This window comes from Melanotaenia boesemani, chromosome 2 (assembly GCF_017639745.1).
Source record: "Melanotaenia boesemani isolate fMelBoe1 chromosome 2, fMelBoe1.pri, whole genome shotgun sequence".
Lineage (NCBI taxonomy): Eukaryota > Metazoa > Chordata > Actinopteri > Atheriniformes > Melanotaeniidae > Melanotaenia > Melanotaenia boesemani.
In genome coordinates this window covers 22,804,104-22,818,732 of record NC_055683.1, presented here as the reverse complement: position 1 = coordinate 22,818,732, position 14,629 = coordinate 22,804,104, and the positions used below count along the sequence as shown (strand labels likewise).

Below are 14,629 nucleotides of genomic sequence, written 5' to 3'. Positions count from 1 at the left end.
GACTGGAAACCAGCATTGCTCCCAGTAGACCACAAACACACTCAATAAAATCATCCTCTTCTCTCACACCAACTACCTTCACATCCTCTCTCACAACATCCATAAATTTCCTCTTTAGTCATCCTCTAGGCCTCCTGCCTGACCGTTCCTAACCTCAGCATCCTTCTACCAATATATTCACTATCCCTCCTCAGTACATGTCCAAACCATTTCAGTCTGGTCTCTCTGGCTTTTTCTCCAAAACATCTAACATGTGCTGTCCCTCTGATGTCCTCATTCCTGATCCTATCCATCTTCATCACTCCTAAAGAGAACCTCAACATTTTAGTCTCTGCAACCTCAAGCTCTGCCTCCTGTCTTTTCTTTAGTGCTTCTGTCTCTATACCATACATCATTGTCCTCACCACAGTCTTGTACATCTTTACTTTCATTCTAGCCGATACTCTTTTATTGCACATCACACCTGACACTTTTCTCCACCCGTTCCAACCTGCTTGTACTTGCTTCTTCACCTCTATTCAACACTCTTCATTGCGCTGAACTGTTGATCCTAAGTACTTGAAATACTCCATTTTTTTATGTCTACTCCCTGAAACTTTACTGTTCTACTCGGTTCCCTCACATTCACACACATGTATTCTGTTTTGCTTCGACAAACCTTCATTCCTCTCCTTTCCAGGGCATACTGCCACCTCTCCAGCTTTTGTGTCTATGGTTGAACCAGTGTCAAAGTCATAGGGGGGGTCCCAGGCCATGTTGATGAGGCCGGTTGCAGAGGGGAAGAAACTTTTTTTATGGCGTGAGGTTTTGGTCCTGAAAGACCTCAGCCTCTTGCCAGAGGGGAGCATCTCGAAGCGTTTGTGACTGGGGTGGGAGGGGTCAGCCACAATCTTTCCTGCATGCCAAGAAGGGGCTCAGAGCTGATTCTTGATGCAGTCCCACCTCCACCCTGAACTCCTCTGTCGTACCTATGGCACACTGTCTTACAGCTCTCATACATGTCCTCTACCACTCTAACATACTTCTCTGCCACTCCAGACTTTCTCATACAGTACCACATTTCTTCTCTCAGCACCCTGTTATATGCTTTCTCTAAATCCACACACACAATGCAGCTCCCTCTGACCTTCTCTGTACTTCTCTATCAACAACCACAAAGCAAATATTGCATCTGTAGTACTCTTTCCTGTCATGAAATCACACTGCTGCTCGCAAATGCTCACTTCTGTCCTCAGTCTAGCTTCCACTGCTCTTTCCCATAACTTTATTGTATGACTCATCAACTTTATACCCCTGCAGTTGCCACAACTCGGCACATCTTCCGCTTTCTTAAAAACTGGCACCATCACATTTCTCCATTCTTCAGGCATCTTCTCATTCTCTAAGATCTTGTTGAACAACCTAGTAAAAAAACTTTACAGTTACCCCCCTTAGACACCTCCATACCTCCACAGGTGTATCATCAGGACCAACTGCCTTTCCACTCTTCATCCTCTTCAGTGTCCTCCTAACTTCATCCTTACTAATCCTTGCTACTTCCTGGTCCGCGGCAGTCACCTCTTCTACTCTTTGTTCTCTTTCATTTACCTCATTCATCAACTCTTCAAAGTACTCTTTCCATCTTCCTATCTCACTTTCAGTATCTGTCAGTACATTACCAACGCTTATCCTTAACTTGCTGCACATTCTTCCCAGTCCTATTTCTCTGCCTTGCTAACCTGTACAAGTCATCCTTTCCCTCCTTACTGTCCAACCTAGCATACAAGTCATCATAAGCTCTTTGTTTGGCCTTTGCCACCTCTACCTTACTCTGCATCTCCCTCTCTATTCTGATCATATATAAAGCAAAAATTGTTTAATGAATATACTGTATGTTGCTAAAACTTTCTGAGCCTGACATTCTAAGTATATTTTACTTTTAATTTTAATTTCTATTGAGGTTTGTAACCATTAAAAAATAATTAAACTTCAATATCAATCAATATTATATTCTATTAAAAATGTTTATTCTCATGCCCACTAAAATAGTTTTTGTTTTTATAAAAATACTTTCCCTCTAATTCCAAAAATGAATAACTACTTAATTATTCAATACATTTTTACACTGGAAATACAAAGCCAGATCTTCCTGTTGGTAAGAACAGTTTTTATATTTTTCATATCTTTAAACTTTAAAGCCAAGTTCAAGTTTTAACCTATTTTCATCATACACTCAGTTTGTTAAGCCCATGTAGCAGCTTTAACACTCACCATTATTGTTGGGGGGGGTTACATGGGTGAAGAGGTTACTCGGGGTACAATATGTTGTAATTTAGCCTATTTTTTAGCCCCATAAAATGCCCTAATTTATCAAAAATTAATGAATTGTGTTTTGAAATCTGTTTTGTGTTAAGCATTTTTACGAGAAGCCTTATATTTGCCTCCTTTTCTGCATTTATTTTGATACAAAACCACTTACTTTTGTTTCCTATTTCAACAAAAATCCTGTATTGCACAAGTGAACAAAAAACAGCAAACAAATTCACAAAACAGAACGAGAACCAAACTAAATGGTAAGATCCTATATCCACACATGTTTTTGACCGCCTGTCCATGCAGGCCAATCCAAACAAAGCATTACTGAGGGCAGAGCTGAGGCCGAGCCCTGAGAGCGAAACACGCAGCAAAAGGAGAAAAAAAAAAAAACTGGGAGCTGGCTCTCACTTGATGGGAGCCAGCTCTTCTGATTCACTCCAAAGCATCGGCTCTCAGAGCCGGCTCTTTCGCACGTGGCACATCACTAATGTGTAAGAGGAGCACAAATGTAAAAGAAAAAAACACAAACAAAGAAAATAAATATTCTATAACTTGACTCAGCCAGTTTTCCAGAGTACCTCTCATTACTATGCCCCCATGAATCTACATGTGCTGAGTTGATCCAACTGGCATTTGTCATGTCAAATTCTGGTCGTTCACACACACACACACACAGGTATACATATGTAAATGTCTGTGTTCTTCCTTCAGCTCTTCCGAATTTCCATTCTCTCCACACCGAGAAAGAAGCATGCGTCCACTGAAAACATTTTGAGCTAATTTTACAGAATTACTACACAAAGTATAAAGGCCATTATTAAAAACCAGACTTTCCGCATGTTCTCGTGAAACTTCTGTCTTCATCCGTAACAAATGTCATAATGAACACAAAGCTTTTATAATGGGTTGAGAGTTTTCACTTTGAATGCAGATTTTATGTGAAAATATTTCCATTCAAACACCTTTTCTACAGGCTAATAACGTCACTGCCTTGTTACTCATAAGTGTCACTTTTCTCCTACTGCTTAAATGTTATAACAAAAATTTAAAGACGAAAAGTAGACTTATAGATTGACTTAATATTAAGTTTGAGTTCATTATCTTTATTTTTCTCTTAAAACATCACTTTCTTCCTTACAGTGTAGAAGTAGCTGGATTCTAATTCTGCTTTTAGTCTTTTCCACCAGAGCAACCCACCTGATAGCTGGAAATTCACTCAGATAATGTTCCCTCTTTGTTTAGATAGAAGGAAGCTAAACACAGCTTTGGAATTCACAATATTGACTTGTTACCTTTTAACAAACAAATCCTCAAATTTTAATTGATTCTTTGTCATATTAATTTGATTTTATTACATTAACATTTAAGTTGAGATTAACTGAATATACGTTAACTACAGCTGTGTAATGGAAATATCCTGCAGTTTATTTGTTTAAAGCAGTACTTTTAAAGTTAAAGTAAAGTGTGCGACACATTACTTTTGAAATAAATGCTTCATTTTAAATGATTTTCCTTTTTGAAATTACAGACCACTTTGTTTCACAGCAACTTGCCTGCCATATTGGCACTTGATAGATTTAGCAAAGCTAATTTTAACAGTAATACAAATAAAGGATAGTAGCAATACACAATACTTTCGCATTCCCTCGCAATACTTTTGCGTTACCTTGCAATACTTTTGCATTCCTTCACAAAAAAGGGATGGTCCGAGAGCGAGCACAACCTGTTAAAGCCGTTTTGCTCAGTTTCTTTATGTGTTTCTACTCTGCATCTGCCCCTCTCAGCATCAAGTCAACGTAACACGCACACCTGACAATGATTTTATTTCCACGTTAACAGAGGAAGTGTGTTGTTGTAACGTATTGCTTTCACGGATTAATTATAAGTGCAGACAAATAGATTTGCTGTAATCAGAAACTGTATCAAACTTTACTGTTTTGGCTGCTTGTGTTCAGACTGAAAAGTGAGATTGATGTGATTTAAAGGATGTGATTAAATAAACTCCAATTTTCATTCATTTTAACGACTGAATTATTAACTGCTACAGCTTATTATTAGGAGGAACTTAGGCTAATATTGTAAAAAAAAATGTGACTCTGGCTTCTCTTGAGGATGTTCTGGCTCAAAAAGGATAATTTAATCTTCTTTATTTAGACTATTTCATCAGCATTCTGCCTCAGAAACGTCATCTGACCACTGTAACGTGTCATTCATCAGCTGTTATTTACGGGAAACCTGAACCATCCCTTTTTTTGAGGAAACACAAAAGTATTGCAGGCTAACTCAAAAGTATAAAATAAATGCCATAAAAAAAATTTAAAAAAACTAAAACAAGCCTTATTTGAATTTTCACAAACAGAATAAAGATTTCAAGAATCAGAAATTGTGTTAATAAATTAATTAATTACAATACCTGAAGAATAATTCAATCCAGTTTCTTTCAAGCAGGACCTGGTTTAATGTAGACAACGTCTCAAAGAAGGTAGAACTAGACAGTCTTATGTCATCAATCTTTTGTCATTTCTGTCTCTCCATCAGTGGTCAAATTGGTCAAATTTTAGTGTTTACCTGTTATAACACACCTGATTCAAATCAAAAGGTTCTCCAACAACTTCTGCTGTTAAAGATTGATTTGAGTCAGGTGTGTTGCAGCAGGAAAACACTAAAACTTACAGAGTGTTAAATCTTGAGGACCAGAGTTGTTGACTATGGTCTCGCATTTGCACTTCTCCTCTGTCCTGATATGCACACACAGACACGAGTATGCACACACAGGTAAACACACCTGCCAGCAGACAGACTTCAAACCTAAGAAAATATGTAGCATTAAGAAGACAAATATATCAGAATTCTGTTGATGGTATTCATCTGCATCCTTCTTTTGTCTATGAACAAAAACTATTTTAATTTGAAACATCATTATATTATAGGATATGATGGATATAATTTAATACTGGGGGGGAAATGATATCATCATTATAATTATCTGTGATCATGATGCAAGTTTGCAGCTTTAACAACATTAAAAAGCAGTTGACCCCTTTTTAATGTTGTTAAAGCCAGAATATTTTTTTTATATGAAAGAAATGACAGCAGACTTAATATTCCAATATTCATATTAACTTAAATAAACTAGTTTTCTTGATCTATTCAATTTTTTTTTTTTTTTTTTCATTTTTTAGATTTTATTTAAAGGGTAATTTCCAGCCATTGTCCCTGGAAAAGTTTAAAATCGGGGTTTAAAAATATAACAAATAGATATAATAGTAAATAATCAGAATTTTAAAAAAATGGCTTATATACATAAATGCACAGTGACATCCCATACACACATATGAACAACCTTTACACATAGTTATCAGCATATCTGCAAAATACTATATATGGGGGGGGGGGGGCTGTAGGTCAGGAGGAAGAGCAGTCGTCTGCCAACTTGAAAGTTATTGATTCCAGGTTTTCCCTGACTGCATGCTGAAGTGTCCTTGGGCAAGACACTCAACCCTACATTGCCACCCAATGTGTCTATAGACCAAAAGCACTCAGTATAAGTGCTGAATGAGTGTGTGTGAATGGGTGAATTTGACATGTGGTGTAAAGCACTTTGATGGGTCAATATGACTAGAAAAGTGCTATACAAGTACCGTCTGTTTAACATTTTAGGTGAGTGCTGTCTTGGTTTAACTTTAGACAGTTTTTTAGTTTATCTCTCACTGTTGTGGTAAAACGTTCCATAGACTACCACCCTGGACCAACATGACCATCTGACTGAATGTTGTGCGCCTGTATGTTATTTCAAAGTCTCCTCTAGTGGAGGCTCACATGTTTGTTTGAGGTTTGTTGAAAGTGATTCCATCAATATAAATTATAAATTCCATCAGTGGGGGACATACAAGACCGTGCAGTGCCTTGTATTTTAAACAGATTGTTTTGGGTTTTGCTTGTTTGTTTGTTTGTTTGTTTTTTTATTATAATGTGTTTTCATTTGAATGTTTATGTAGCCAAAAAGGTTGAAAGTTTAGACTGACAGGCAGCTTGTGATAAGAGCCAAATTAAAGGTATAGACATTGGAGAGTACCATTTGGTTAGAAAACAGAGAAAATTTGAAGGGTTTCCAGTGAATAGTTTTTTAAACAATTTAAACAGAAGGGCATCAATGATATGTTAAAGAAAATTGACTAATAATGATTTGTTATGACTTTTTGTCATAAGAACATTACCTACATAGCCTCATTAATGATATTTTATATTAGATGACACTCAGCTTTTTCTTTCTTTCCCACCTGATGACACAACCGTCTCAATGCGAATATCAGCACGCCTTGCTGATATCTCCACGTGGATGAAGGATCGCCACTTTCAGCTAAATCTGTCCAAGACCGAGCTTATTGTCTTTCCAGCCAATCCTTCCTTACCTCCACAGATAAGTGTTCAGCTTGACTCTATCACGCTTGTGCCTACATCTTCTACCAGGAATCTTGGTGTCATGGTAGACAACCAGCTGACCTTTAAGGACCATGTTGCCTCGGTTGCCCGGTCTTGCCGATTTGCTCTCTACAACATCAGGAGGATCAGAACCTACCTGACTGAACACACGGCACAGCTCTTGATCCAGGCTCTGGTCATTTCATGCTTTGACTACTGCAACTCCTTACTGGCTGGCCAGCCTGCATGCTCAATTAAACCTCTGCAGATGATCCAGAATGCAGCAGCACATTGGCCTTCAACCAGTCTAAATGAGCTCATTATCACTCTGCTGCTAATCGCTCTTCACTGGCTTTCAGTTGCAGCACGCATCAAATTCAAAGCTCTGCTTCTGGCTTACAAAACAATAACCCAAACAGCTCCGGTCTACCTTCACTCCTTAATCCAGAGCTACACTCCCTCTCGACAGTTACGCTCTGGCAGTGAAAGACACCTACTGCTCCCACCACCACATGGAACAAAATCAGTAGTTAGACTCTTCTCCTCTGTTGTCCTCCAGTGGTGGAACAATCTACCTAACTCAGTCCAATCGGCAGAGTCCTTTTCCACTTTTAAAAGCAAGTTAAAGACTCAGTTGTTTAAGGAGCATTTCCGCACTAATCTTAACTCTTCTCCTCTTGTCCAGCTCTTTGGCTCAAGTACTGAATAAGCTGCGTGCACATATGCCCAAGATGATATTGTGTGATGAAATCTTGATCTTGTATTTAAACAAAATGACTTACAAAATATATATATATATTTATATATATACATATATATGCACTGCCTCTAGCACTACATGACAACATCTGGGTCCAAGTGGACTCACAGCAGTCTGACTACCACTTAATTATGATGTCCCATCTTGTTTGAATTCTTGCTTGTGTTGTTCTTACTCTCAAATGTGAGTTACTTTGGTTAAAAGCATCTTTCTTTAACTATTTTTTCTCAGTTTATGTTTTTTGTGTAGCTTTTTTTTTTTAACAAACACCCAAAACAGTGTGTATTGTTTAGATATTAAACCACTGTAAATTAATCTATAAGAAATTGATAAGAGAGAGACACATTTAAAACTCCTTTGCCTCCTTAAAACCTCCCCTTTTTGTTCCCAGAAGTATTAACATGTTACTCAGAAATTAGGAAGGTTTCATCTAACAAAATCAGGTGGTTACTAGAATTGGATGAGGAGAGTTTGGACATGATAGGGACTTTTGATGAGGCTTCTCTGAAGCCTCTGTTGACAAGGTGAGGATGGAAATGAGGAACATTGTGTGAAAGTCAGTGAGGAGGGAAGATGACAAAACAAAAAAACTGTTTCAAAGAATGGAGATTACGCTGATCTCCATTCGGAAAAGTAACAGACAAGAAGACCAATGAAATCAGATGAGTTTGATGACATAAGAAAATAAAGTGACAAAATGGAGCTGAATTAAGCCTGAACAGAAAAGGAAAACACACACGATGGAACAGATCCTCCTTAATGAAGATTTATTTTGTAGTCTATTGTTATTGAGGTTCAAACTGGTCTTTCTACTTACTTCAGACTTCCTGTTTTCATTGCTAGCAGTATGACACGTAGAAAAGAGGAAGTTTCATCTAAGACAGCCAGCCTTGCCAAGCCTCATACTTGCTGAATGCTGACAGAGAACCTGAGAAACCGTGATGGGACACTTAAATTGGTACAGATTAAAGAAAATCTGTTTTGGAATTCTAATTATTTTCTCAAGAGCAGTTTACATCTTTACAGAAAGTAAGTAGAAATATTTCCAAGCAGCTGCTGCATCTGTTTACTTGTATATTAACTTAAACAGGTGTATTGGAAATGTGTTTTGAATTTGTTTGTCATGATTACAATTGTTTCATTTACATTTTCCTAGGAGGTCACAAAGTTTGTTATAGCTATGGATGCTTTGACTCAAGTGATACTCAACTCTGTGTGACACTGGATGGTGATGAAATCTGCTATGCAGACTTTAAAAAGGGGACCTTTGTTTGGGACAGCAAAGTACCAACAACTATTCGTGCTGAATGGTCTTACGAATATGCAGTTTCACAGCAAACTGTGTGTAAGCAGGATATATCCAGATGGAAACCAGATGAATCAGTTACAAGGTCTAAAGGTAAGGGATACCTACCTTATTAATTTGCCTTGGTTTCTATTGACTTATACAACAATGACACAAATATAATTAAACCAACAGAAGCTCCAGAAATGATCCTCTATCCCAGAGATGAAGTGATAAAAGATGAAGACAATACCCTCATCTGTTTGAGCAACAACTTCTTTCCTCCTAAAATCAACATCAGGTGGACACAGAACAACAAAGAAGTAGCAGAGGGAGATCCTTTCATCAAAACTATAGCTAATCCCGATGGGACTTTTCATGTCTTCTCCTACCTGAACTTTGTTCCAAAACAAGGAGACATCTACAGCTGCACTGTGGAGCACGAAGCACTGGAGGAGCCTCAGACCAGGTTTTGGGGTAAGAAACCTAAAAGAATTCATATTATTTAAAAACTTGACATGTGAAATTGACCAGAATCTAAAATAACGTTGGGAAATGTCTTTAAATTTGAAATATTTTTCTTTTTTTCTCTAGAAGTTGAAACAGAAGAGATAAGTTGTGGCCCGGCTGTTTTCTGTGGGCTTGGCGTGAGTCTTGGACTTCTAGGAGTTACTGCAGGAACATTTTTTTATGTAAAGGGACACTGCATACAAGACTGTGCTCGTTAATCTATCATGTCTTTATATTACTCTGAATGCATCATCCTTGCAAATCATAACTGGATGTAATTTCCCAGTATGGGATAAATAAAGTACATCTGACTAATAAATTAAGAAAAATAAAATTCCTAAACTATCTTGGAGGAAAATATCAAATTCAGCTTAATAATTTTCACATCTGCCCTTCGTTGTTAGTTTCCTCTGTAGAACTACTCGCTGGTTTTCTTTCCTAAGTGCCAAGTCCTGATAATTATATGATGTGATAGGTGCATGTATCTGTATCATGTAATATACTTAAAAACCACCACTGCAACCAGTTAACCCCAAATTTGTCTCACAGACAGAAAAGACAGCTCTATCATCTTCATTGTCATGTGATTTATTATATTTCAAAAAGTCATATTTCTGCAACATATACTGTGCAAATTTCATACTATTAGCTAAAATCAACACCCTTCAAATGTTTCTGTAAATGTTTCATTTTGTTGTAAAATTGAAGCCATGTAAACTGACTGTAGTGGAATTGATGATACTAAATATCATTCACTTTATCCAAAAAGTGTCCCTATTATTATTATTATTATTATGATTATATTTCTGTGCATTTTAGGTATTTTATCAATAATTGGAATTGTCTTCTTTTCCTTTTTCTTTATTTAGTCTGAGATGATCTAGATACAACATATACATGTTTCTGTACATATTTATATACTGTACACACCATATACTGTACATATTATTACTTATTATTTTTGTGTGTGTTCTTTTTTATATCACCTCTGTGCTTCTGTTTACTGCACCTGTACTGTTGCAACAAAGCAATTTCCCCACTGAGGGACTGATAAAGGTTTATTCTTATTCTTATTCCCTTTCTTGATGCTCTTGTACAATAATTTAATGATTGGCACACTTGTAATTGAAAGAAATAGAATCCAATGCAAGAAAACAACTATTTGATTAAACTCAAGTCAAGTATGAATGAATAATGGCATTTACTTAGGAAGCTGATTAGAATGATTGCTAGATTTATTTTAACGATAAATTGTGTTTTGTAAGGAGGATGTTTTAACTGAGCAAACATGAGAAGGCATACTTTTATTTTGTAAATTGTGGTCTGCTTTCATTTCCTCTTATCTAAACAAACATAAACGCTGCACCCAGGAGAAGTTTCCTTAGTCTGGTTTCCGTCTTGTGAGGAAACATGCACATTCATCATGTGTTTTGTTTGGTTTTCTTTCTTTTCAGTCCAGGTGAGTCATATAATTTTTCTATTTGAATGCTTATGTATCATTTTTAGTTTAAGATGTTATCATAGTAATTGAAATGTGATCAATAAATTTGTTTTTATTACAGTTTTCACTGATGAAGATTACTACCAAGTCAGAGCATGTTGTTCATACAAGGGGCCGCACTTTGAAGATATAGAGTATACAATTATATCTAGTTTTAATAAAAATAAAATGATGGAGTACAACAGCACAAGAGGCAACTGGACTGGATTCACACCTTATTCAATAGCAGCTTCAAGACATTGGAACGGTGATCCATACGATGCACTTGAAAGAAAATTTGAAATCAAATTGTTGTGTGAAGACAATGTACACTATATCCAAAGCCTTGGTAAGATATCTTTATTCATTTTGTTTTATTAAGGAAATAATTTGTTTATAATAGGATTTTAAAATATTGACATATCATACATTATATAATATTTAAGTTTAGTTTAAATTAACATGAATGGTGACTCTGATATGCACATTATGCACTCAACTCTGATTTAATGCCATTAAAGCAATATCAGAATTTCAGTTTTCCCTATGAATACAATTACTTTTCAATACTTTTCCCATCAGTCACAGTGCAATTATTTCAGGAAATGCAGTGATTCACAATACAGGAAATCAATTTAAGTATATACAACTTGCAAAATAAATTTATTACTCAGAAACAGTGAGAAATGTATTTATCTTCCAGGAAATCTCTCAACAACCCCCACTGTCAAAATTAAGTTAGTGAAGCAGTCCAGCGGTGGACACCCAGCCATGCTTGTATGCAGCGCCTATAACTTCTTCCCAAAGCAAGTCAGGATAACGTGGTTGCGAAACAAACAAGAAGTAATAACAGGAGTCAGTTATTCGGATGTGATGGCTGATGGCGATCTTTATTACCAGATGCATTTATTTCTGCAGTACACTCCGACTTTAGGAGAAACCATCACCTGCATGGTTGAACACGCCAGTCTTTCTGAACCAAAAATTGTGGTCTGGGGTAAGTTTGACTCTTTGATGAAAAATGGAAGGAAAAAATGTACAATGTGCAGATGCTTCATAATAATCTTTTGTTTCCTGACTGTTTTAGATGACTCCCTCCCTGCTGAAGCACAAATTCAAATTATTATTGGACTGTGTGGACTCATCTTTGGTTTAATATTTCTGAGTTCTGGATTGTTTTACTATAAGAAAAAATCAGCTAAACAAGTTACATTCTGCCGAGGTGACGACGTTAAACTAAATACGATAAACTTTTTTCTTTTTTTTTTTTACATACTATAGTAGTAAGTAATGTTTCTATCTTTGTTTCAGCAACACAAACATGGATTCCTGTGGAACACACCCCTCCAGCGGGAGCAACGGAGCAGCTTTAACAAACACCATAATTACAAACAATCCGTGATGTTCTGAATATATGTCTCTATGTCTGGAGATGGGTTTCAGCTTCTTAGCTTTCTGCTGCACACTCTTCCTAAAAATACTTTGGGGGTTGGAAAATGGCGGGGAGTTGCTGGTGGTTGCCGGTTCTTGGTGGTTTCCCGTGGTGCACCCTGTGGCAACGCGCCTCTCAGTTTTAATTGCACTTAGACTTCAAAACACAAAAAAAACAACACATAAACAACATCTGGGGGGCGTGCCATGTAGTGCATGGTTGGCGAGGCCACTAAGGTCAATGTGGTCACTGCCCATCAATTTTAATTGCAAACAACACACACTTCATAAACAGTCAGGAGCGGGGAGGGGGAGGGTAATGGGGACCTCTCACACCCCTGTTCCCCCGGGGTGTGGCCGGGGGTGGGCAGGGGGAAGTGGCTGGCCCGGGAGCTGGCACCCCTGTTTGACTGCGCTGATGGGCTGCTGGCTCTGGGGAATGTCCGGTCTGCCGCATTAGGGTGGGGTGGGGAGGGGTGGCTGGGGGTGTTAGTGTATCCCGGGCTCGGGGCTCGCTGTTCTCCGGCTTGCCTGGGTTGTCCACCATGGGGCATGGTGAGGGGGGGGGGGGGGTTGTCCCTGGGCTCCTGGGGCCCTGGACCCTTCGCTCGGGCCACCCTGGATAGCCGGTCCCCGGCGGGGCCACAGTCTTGGCCCATTGGGACCTGTGCCCCAGGATTGCGGGCAGCTCTGGCTGGGGTTCTCCTCTGCCACCCTCCGGATGGGGCTGGGGACAACATCGGGGTGGGGTAGTTTGGGTTTGTGCTGCGGGGTTGCTGCTGATGGCCCGGGTCTCTGGGCTGCCCTAGTCTGCCTCTAGCTTCTATAGAGTCATGGTCGCATTTGCATGATCTCACTCATCACTCCTCATCATAGATCACTCCCTACTCCCCATCCTCTGCATGCTTTTTTCTGTGAGTTTGTATCTGGTTGGTGTTGTGATACATTTGTGACATTTCTTTTTGATTTGGTTAATATGTAAGAATTCTTAATCACTGACAGCTCTGTTTTTCTGTAAAAGCCGTAGGAAATTTACTGGTGTATTTATGTACGAGTGTTACAGTTTGTTGTCTGGTAATCGTGTGGATTGCAGGGTGGTTGCCTTCTGTCTGTGTTGTTTTTGTCTCCTCTTTCTTCTTTCTGCTTCCACTTTTTTTTTTTTTTTTTTTTTTTTGCTGTCTTCCTTCTTTTTCTGTCCCCTCCGGTCAGGTCCAGCAAGATTACATAGATTCCATGATTCAAAGTAAATAAATAAATAAATGACTATCAAGAGGAGCCTTATACTTATAAGCCTCCCCTTGGCAAAGCAAACGGCACAGCACAGCATCCAGACTATCATTCTGCTTGCTATGATGCTGGACATTTTAATGTGGTCCACTGTTTGTAGCCCAAAAGGGCCAGACTGGAAAAGAGCATGCAATACCATCCAAATCAATTTGTAGGAACACAGTAACTGTTCAGGTACGGGGGTATTTTTCTATCTTTTTTCAAGAGCGTAATTGTTTGCTTTGAGAGCAAGATTTCTAATTTTCACACTCAAATATCATTTTGCTCTCTCTCAAAACTCTGATCTCAAATATATTTTTCTTTCTTTCAAAACTGCCCTCAGACTTGGTCTCTTTCCCTCACACTCAGACACATTCTCTGCTCTTTCAAAACTTCTGCTCTTGGATATTTTTTCCTCTCTCTTGGATTGTTGAAAGAGCTGTCTGTCAAACCTCCTCCAGCCAATGGAATACAAGATAATTATAAATAGTCCTCACCTTCATCAGGTTGCCCTTGTTTTACTTCACACAGTGACTCCACACTCTTAACCTAGATTTTGTTTGAACATAAACTTTTTAGTAGTGACTAATAATCATTTTATGTTTTGTATAATGGTGTCTCATTAATAAAAGAAATAAGTTGTTTCTTATAGTTTTCTTGTTTCTTATAGTTGTTTTCTGTTTAAAACAACACCCAAAACTAATTTCCATGGCTTAGCATGTGTACTTGAAACCACCGTAAAGCTCCAGAAACAATCCGCTATCTATTTACATACATATTTACCAGTTTGTCACAGAGACACACAGCAGATTTGACTTTTTGGTTCAAACAAAAAGTTCATAATAAAACAGGTATAACTATACATTTGGATATATCATTTGGATGAAAAATAAATATTCTATATGGAGACTTAATGTGGGTATTTTGAACAATAAGTCAAATGTATAACAAATAAGAAAATAACAATGTAGTTAATAACGAGGCATTAATTTTTGGAAAACTACTTAAAAGTATTCAACACAGAGTATGTAGAACTGCTCTAATGGTTCAGTAAGAGTTTTAATTTCAGTAAGTCATCTATAAAGGGACCAAAGCTTTAGGATTATAGGTATGGGAATACTCTAAACAATACATGTAATATCTGATGAATAAAGAGGTGTGTTTGAAAAGACCAAACAAA

The 14,629-nt window shown here is 37.8% G+C and overlaps 3 protein-coding genes and 1 long non-coding RNA gene across 5 annotated transcripts in view; 3 read left to right on the top strand and 1 right to left on the bottom strand.

The window, feature by feature from the left end:
* LOC121653340 (cytoplasmic phosphatidylinositol transfer protein 1-like) overlaps positions 1-14,629 on the top strand; it is a 59,555-nt gene that overhangs the window by 15,887 nt on the left and 29,039 nt on the right. The window lies entirely within an intron of this gene.
* LOC121653545 lies at positions 2,469-3,098 on the bottom strand. Its single transcript, XR_006012813.1, has 2 exons — positions 2,978-3,098; positions 2,469-2,943 (listed from the first exon to the last, which is right to left on the bottom strand). It is a non-coding gene; the product is annotated as an uncharacterized LOC121653545 (long non-coding RNA).
* On the top strand, positions 8,350-10,103 carry LOC121653446 (H-2 class II histocompatibility antigen, A-U alpha chain-like). The gene is made up of 4 exons (XM_042006935.1): positions 8,350-8,506; positions 8,634-8,876; positions 8,958-9,239; positions 9,357-10,103. Exons 1-4 carry the CDS (start codon positions 8,419-8,421, stop codon positions 9,488-9,490), a joined length of 747 nt encoding a protein of 248 aa, XP_041862869.1. The 5' UTR covers positions 8,350-8,418; the 3' UTR covers positions 9,491-10,103.
* LOC121653401 (rano class II histocompatibility antigen, A beta chain-like) lies at positions 10,668-12,481 on the top strand. Its single transcript, XM_042006877.1, has 5 exons — positions 10,668-10,731; positions 10,835-11,101; positions 11,456-11,749; positions 11,840-11,974; positions 12,064-12,481. Exons 1-5 carry the CDS (start codon positions 10,683-10,685, stop codon positions 12,123-12,125), a joined length of 807 nt encoding a protein of 268 aa, XP_041862811.1. The 5' UTR covers positions 10,668-10,682; the 3' UTR covers positions 12,126-12,481.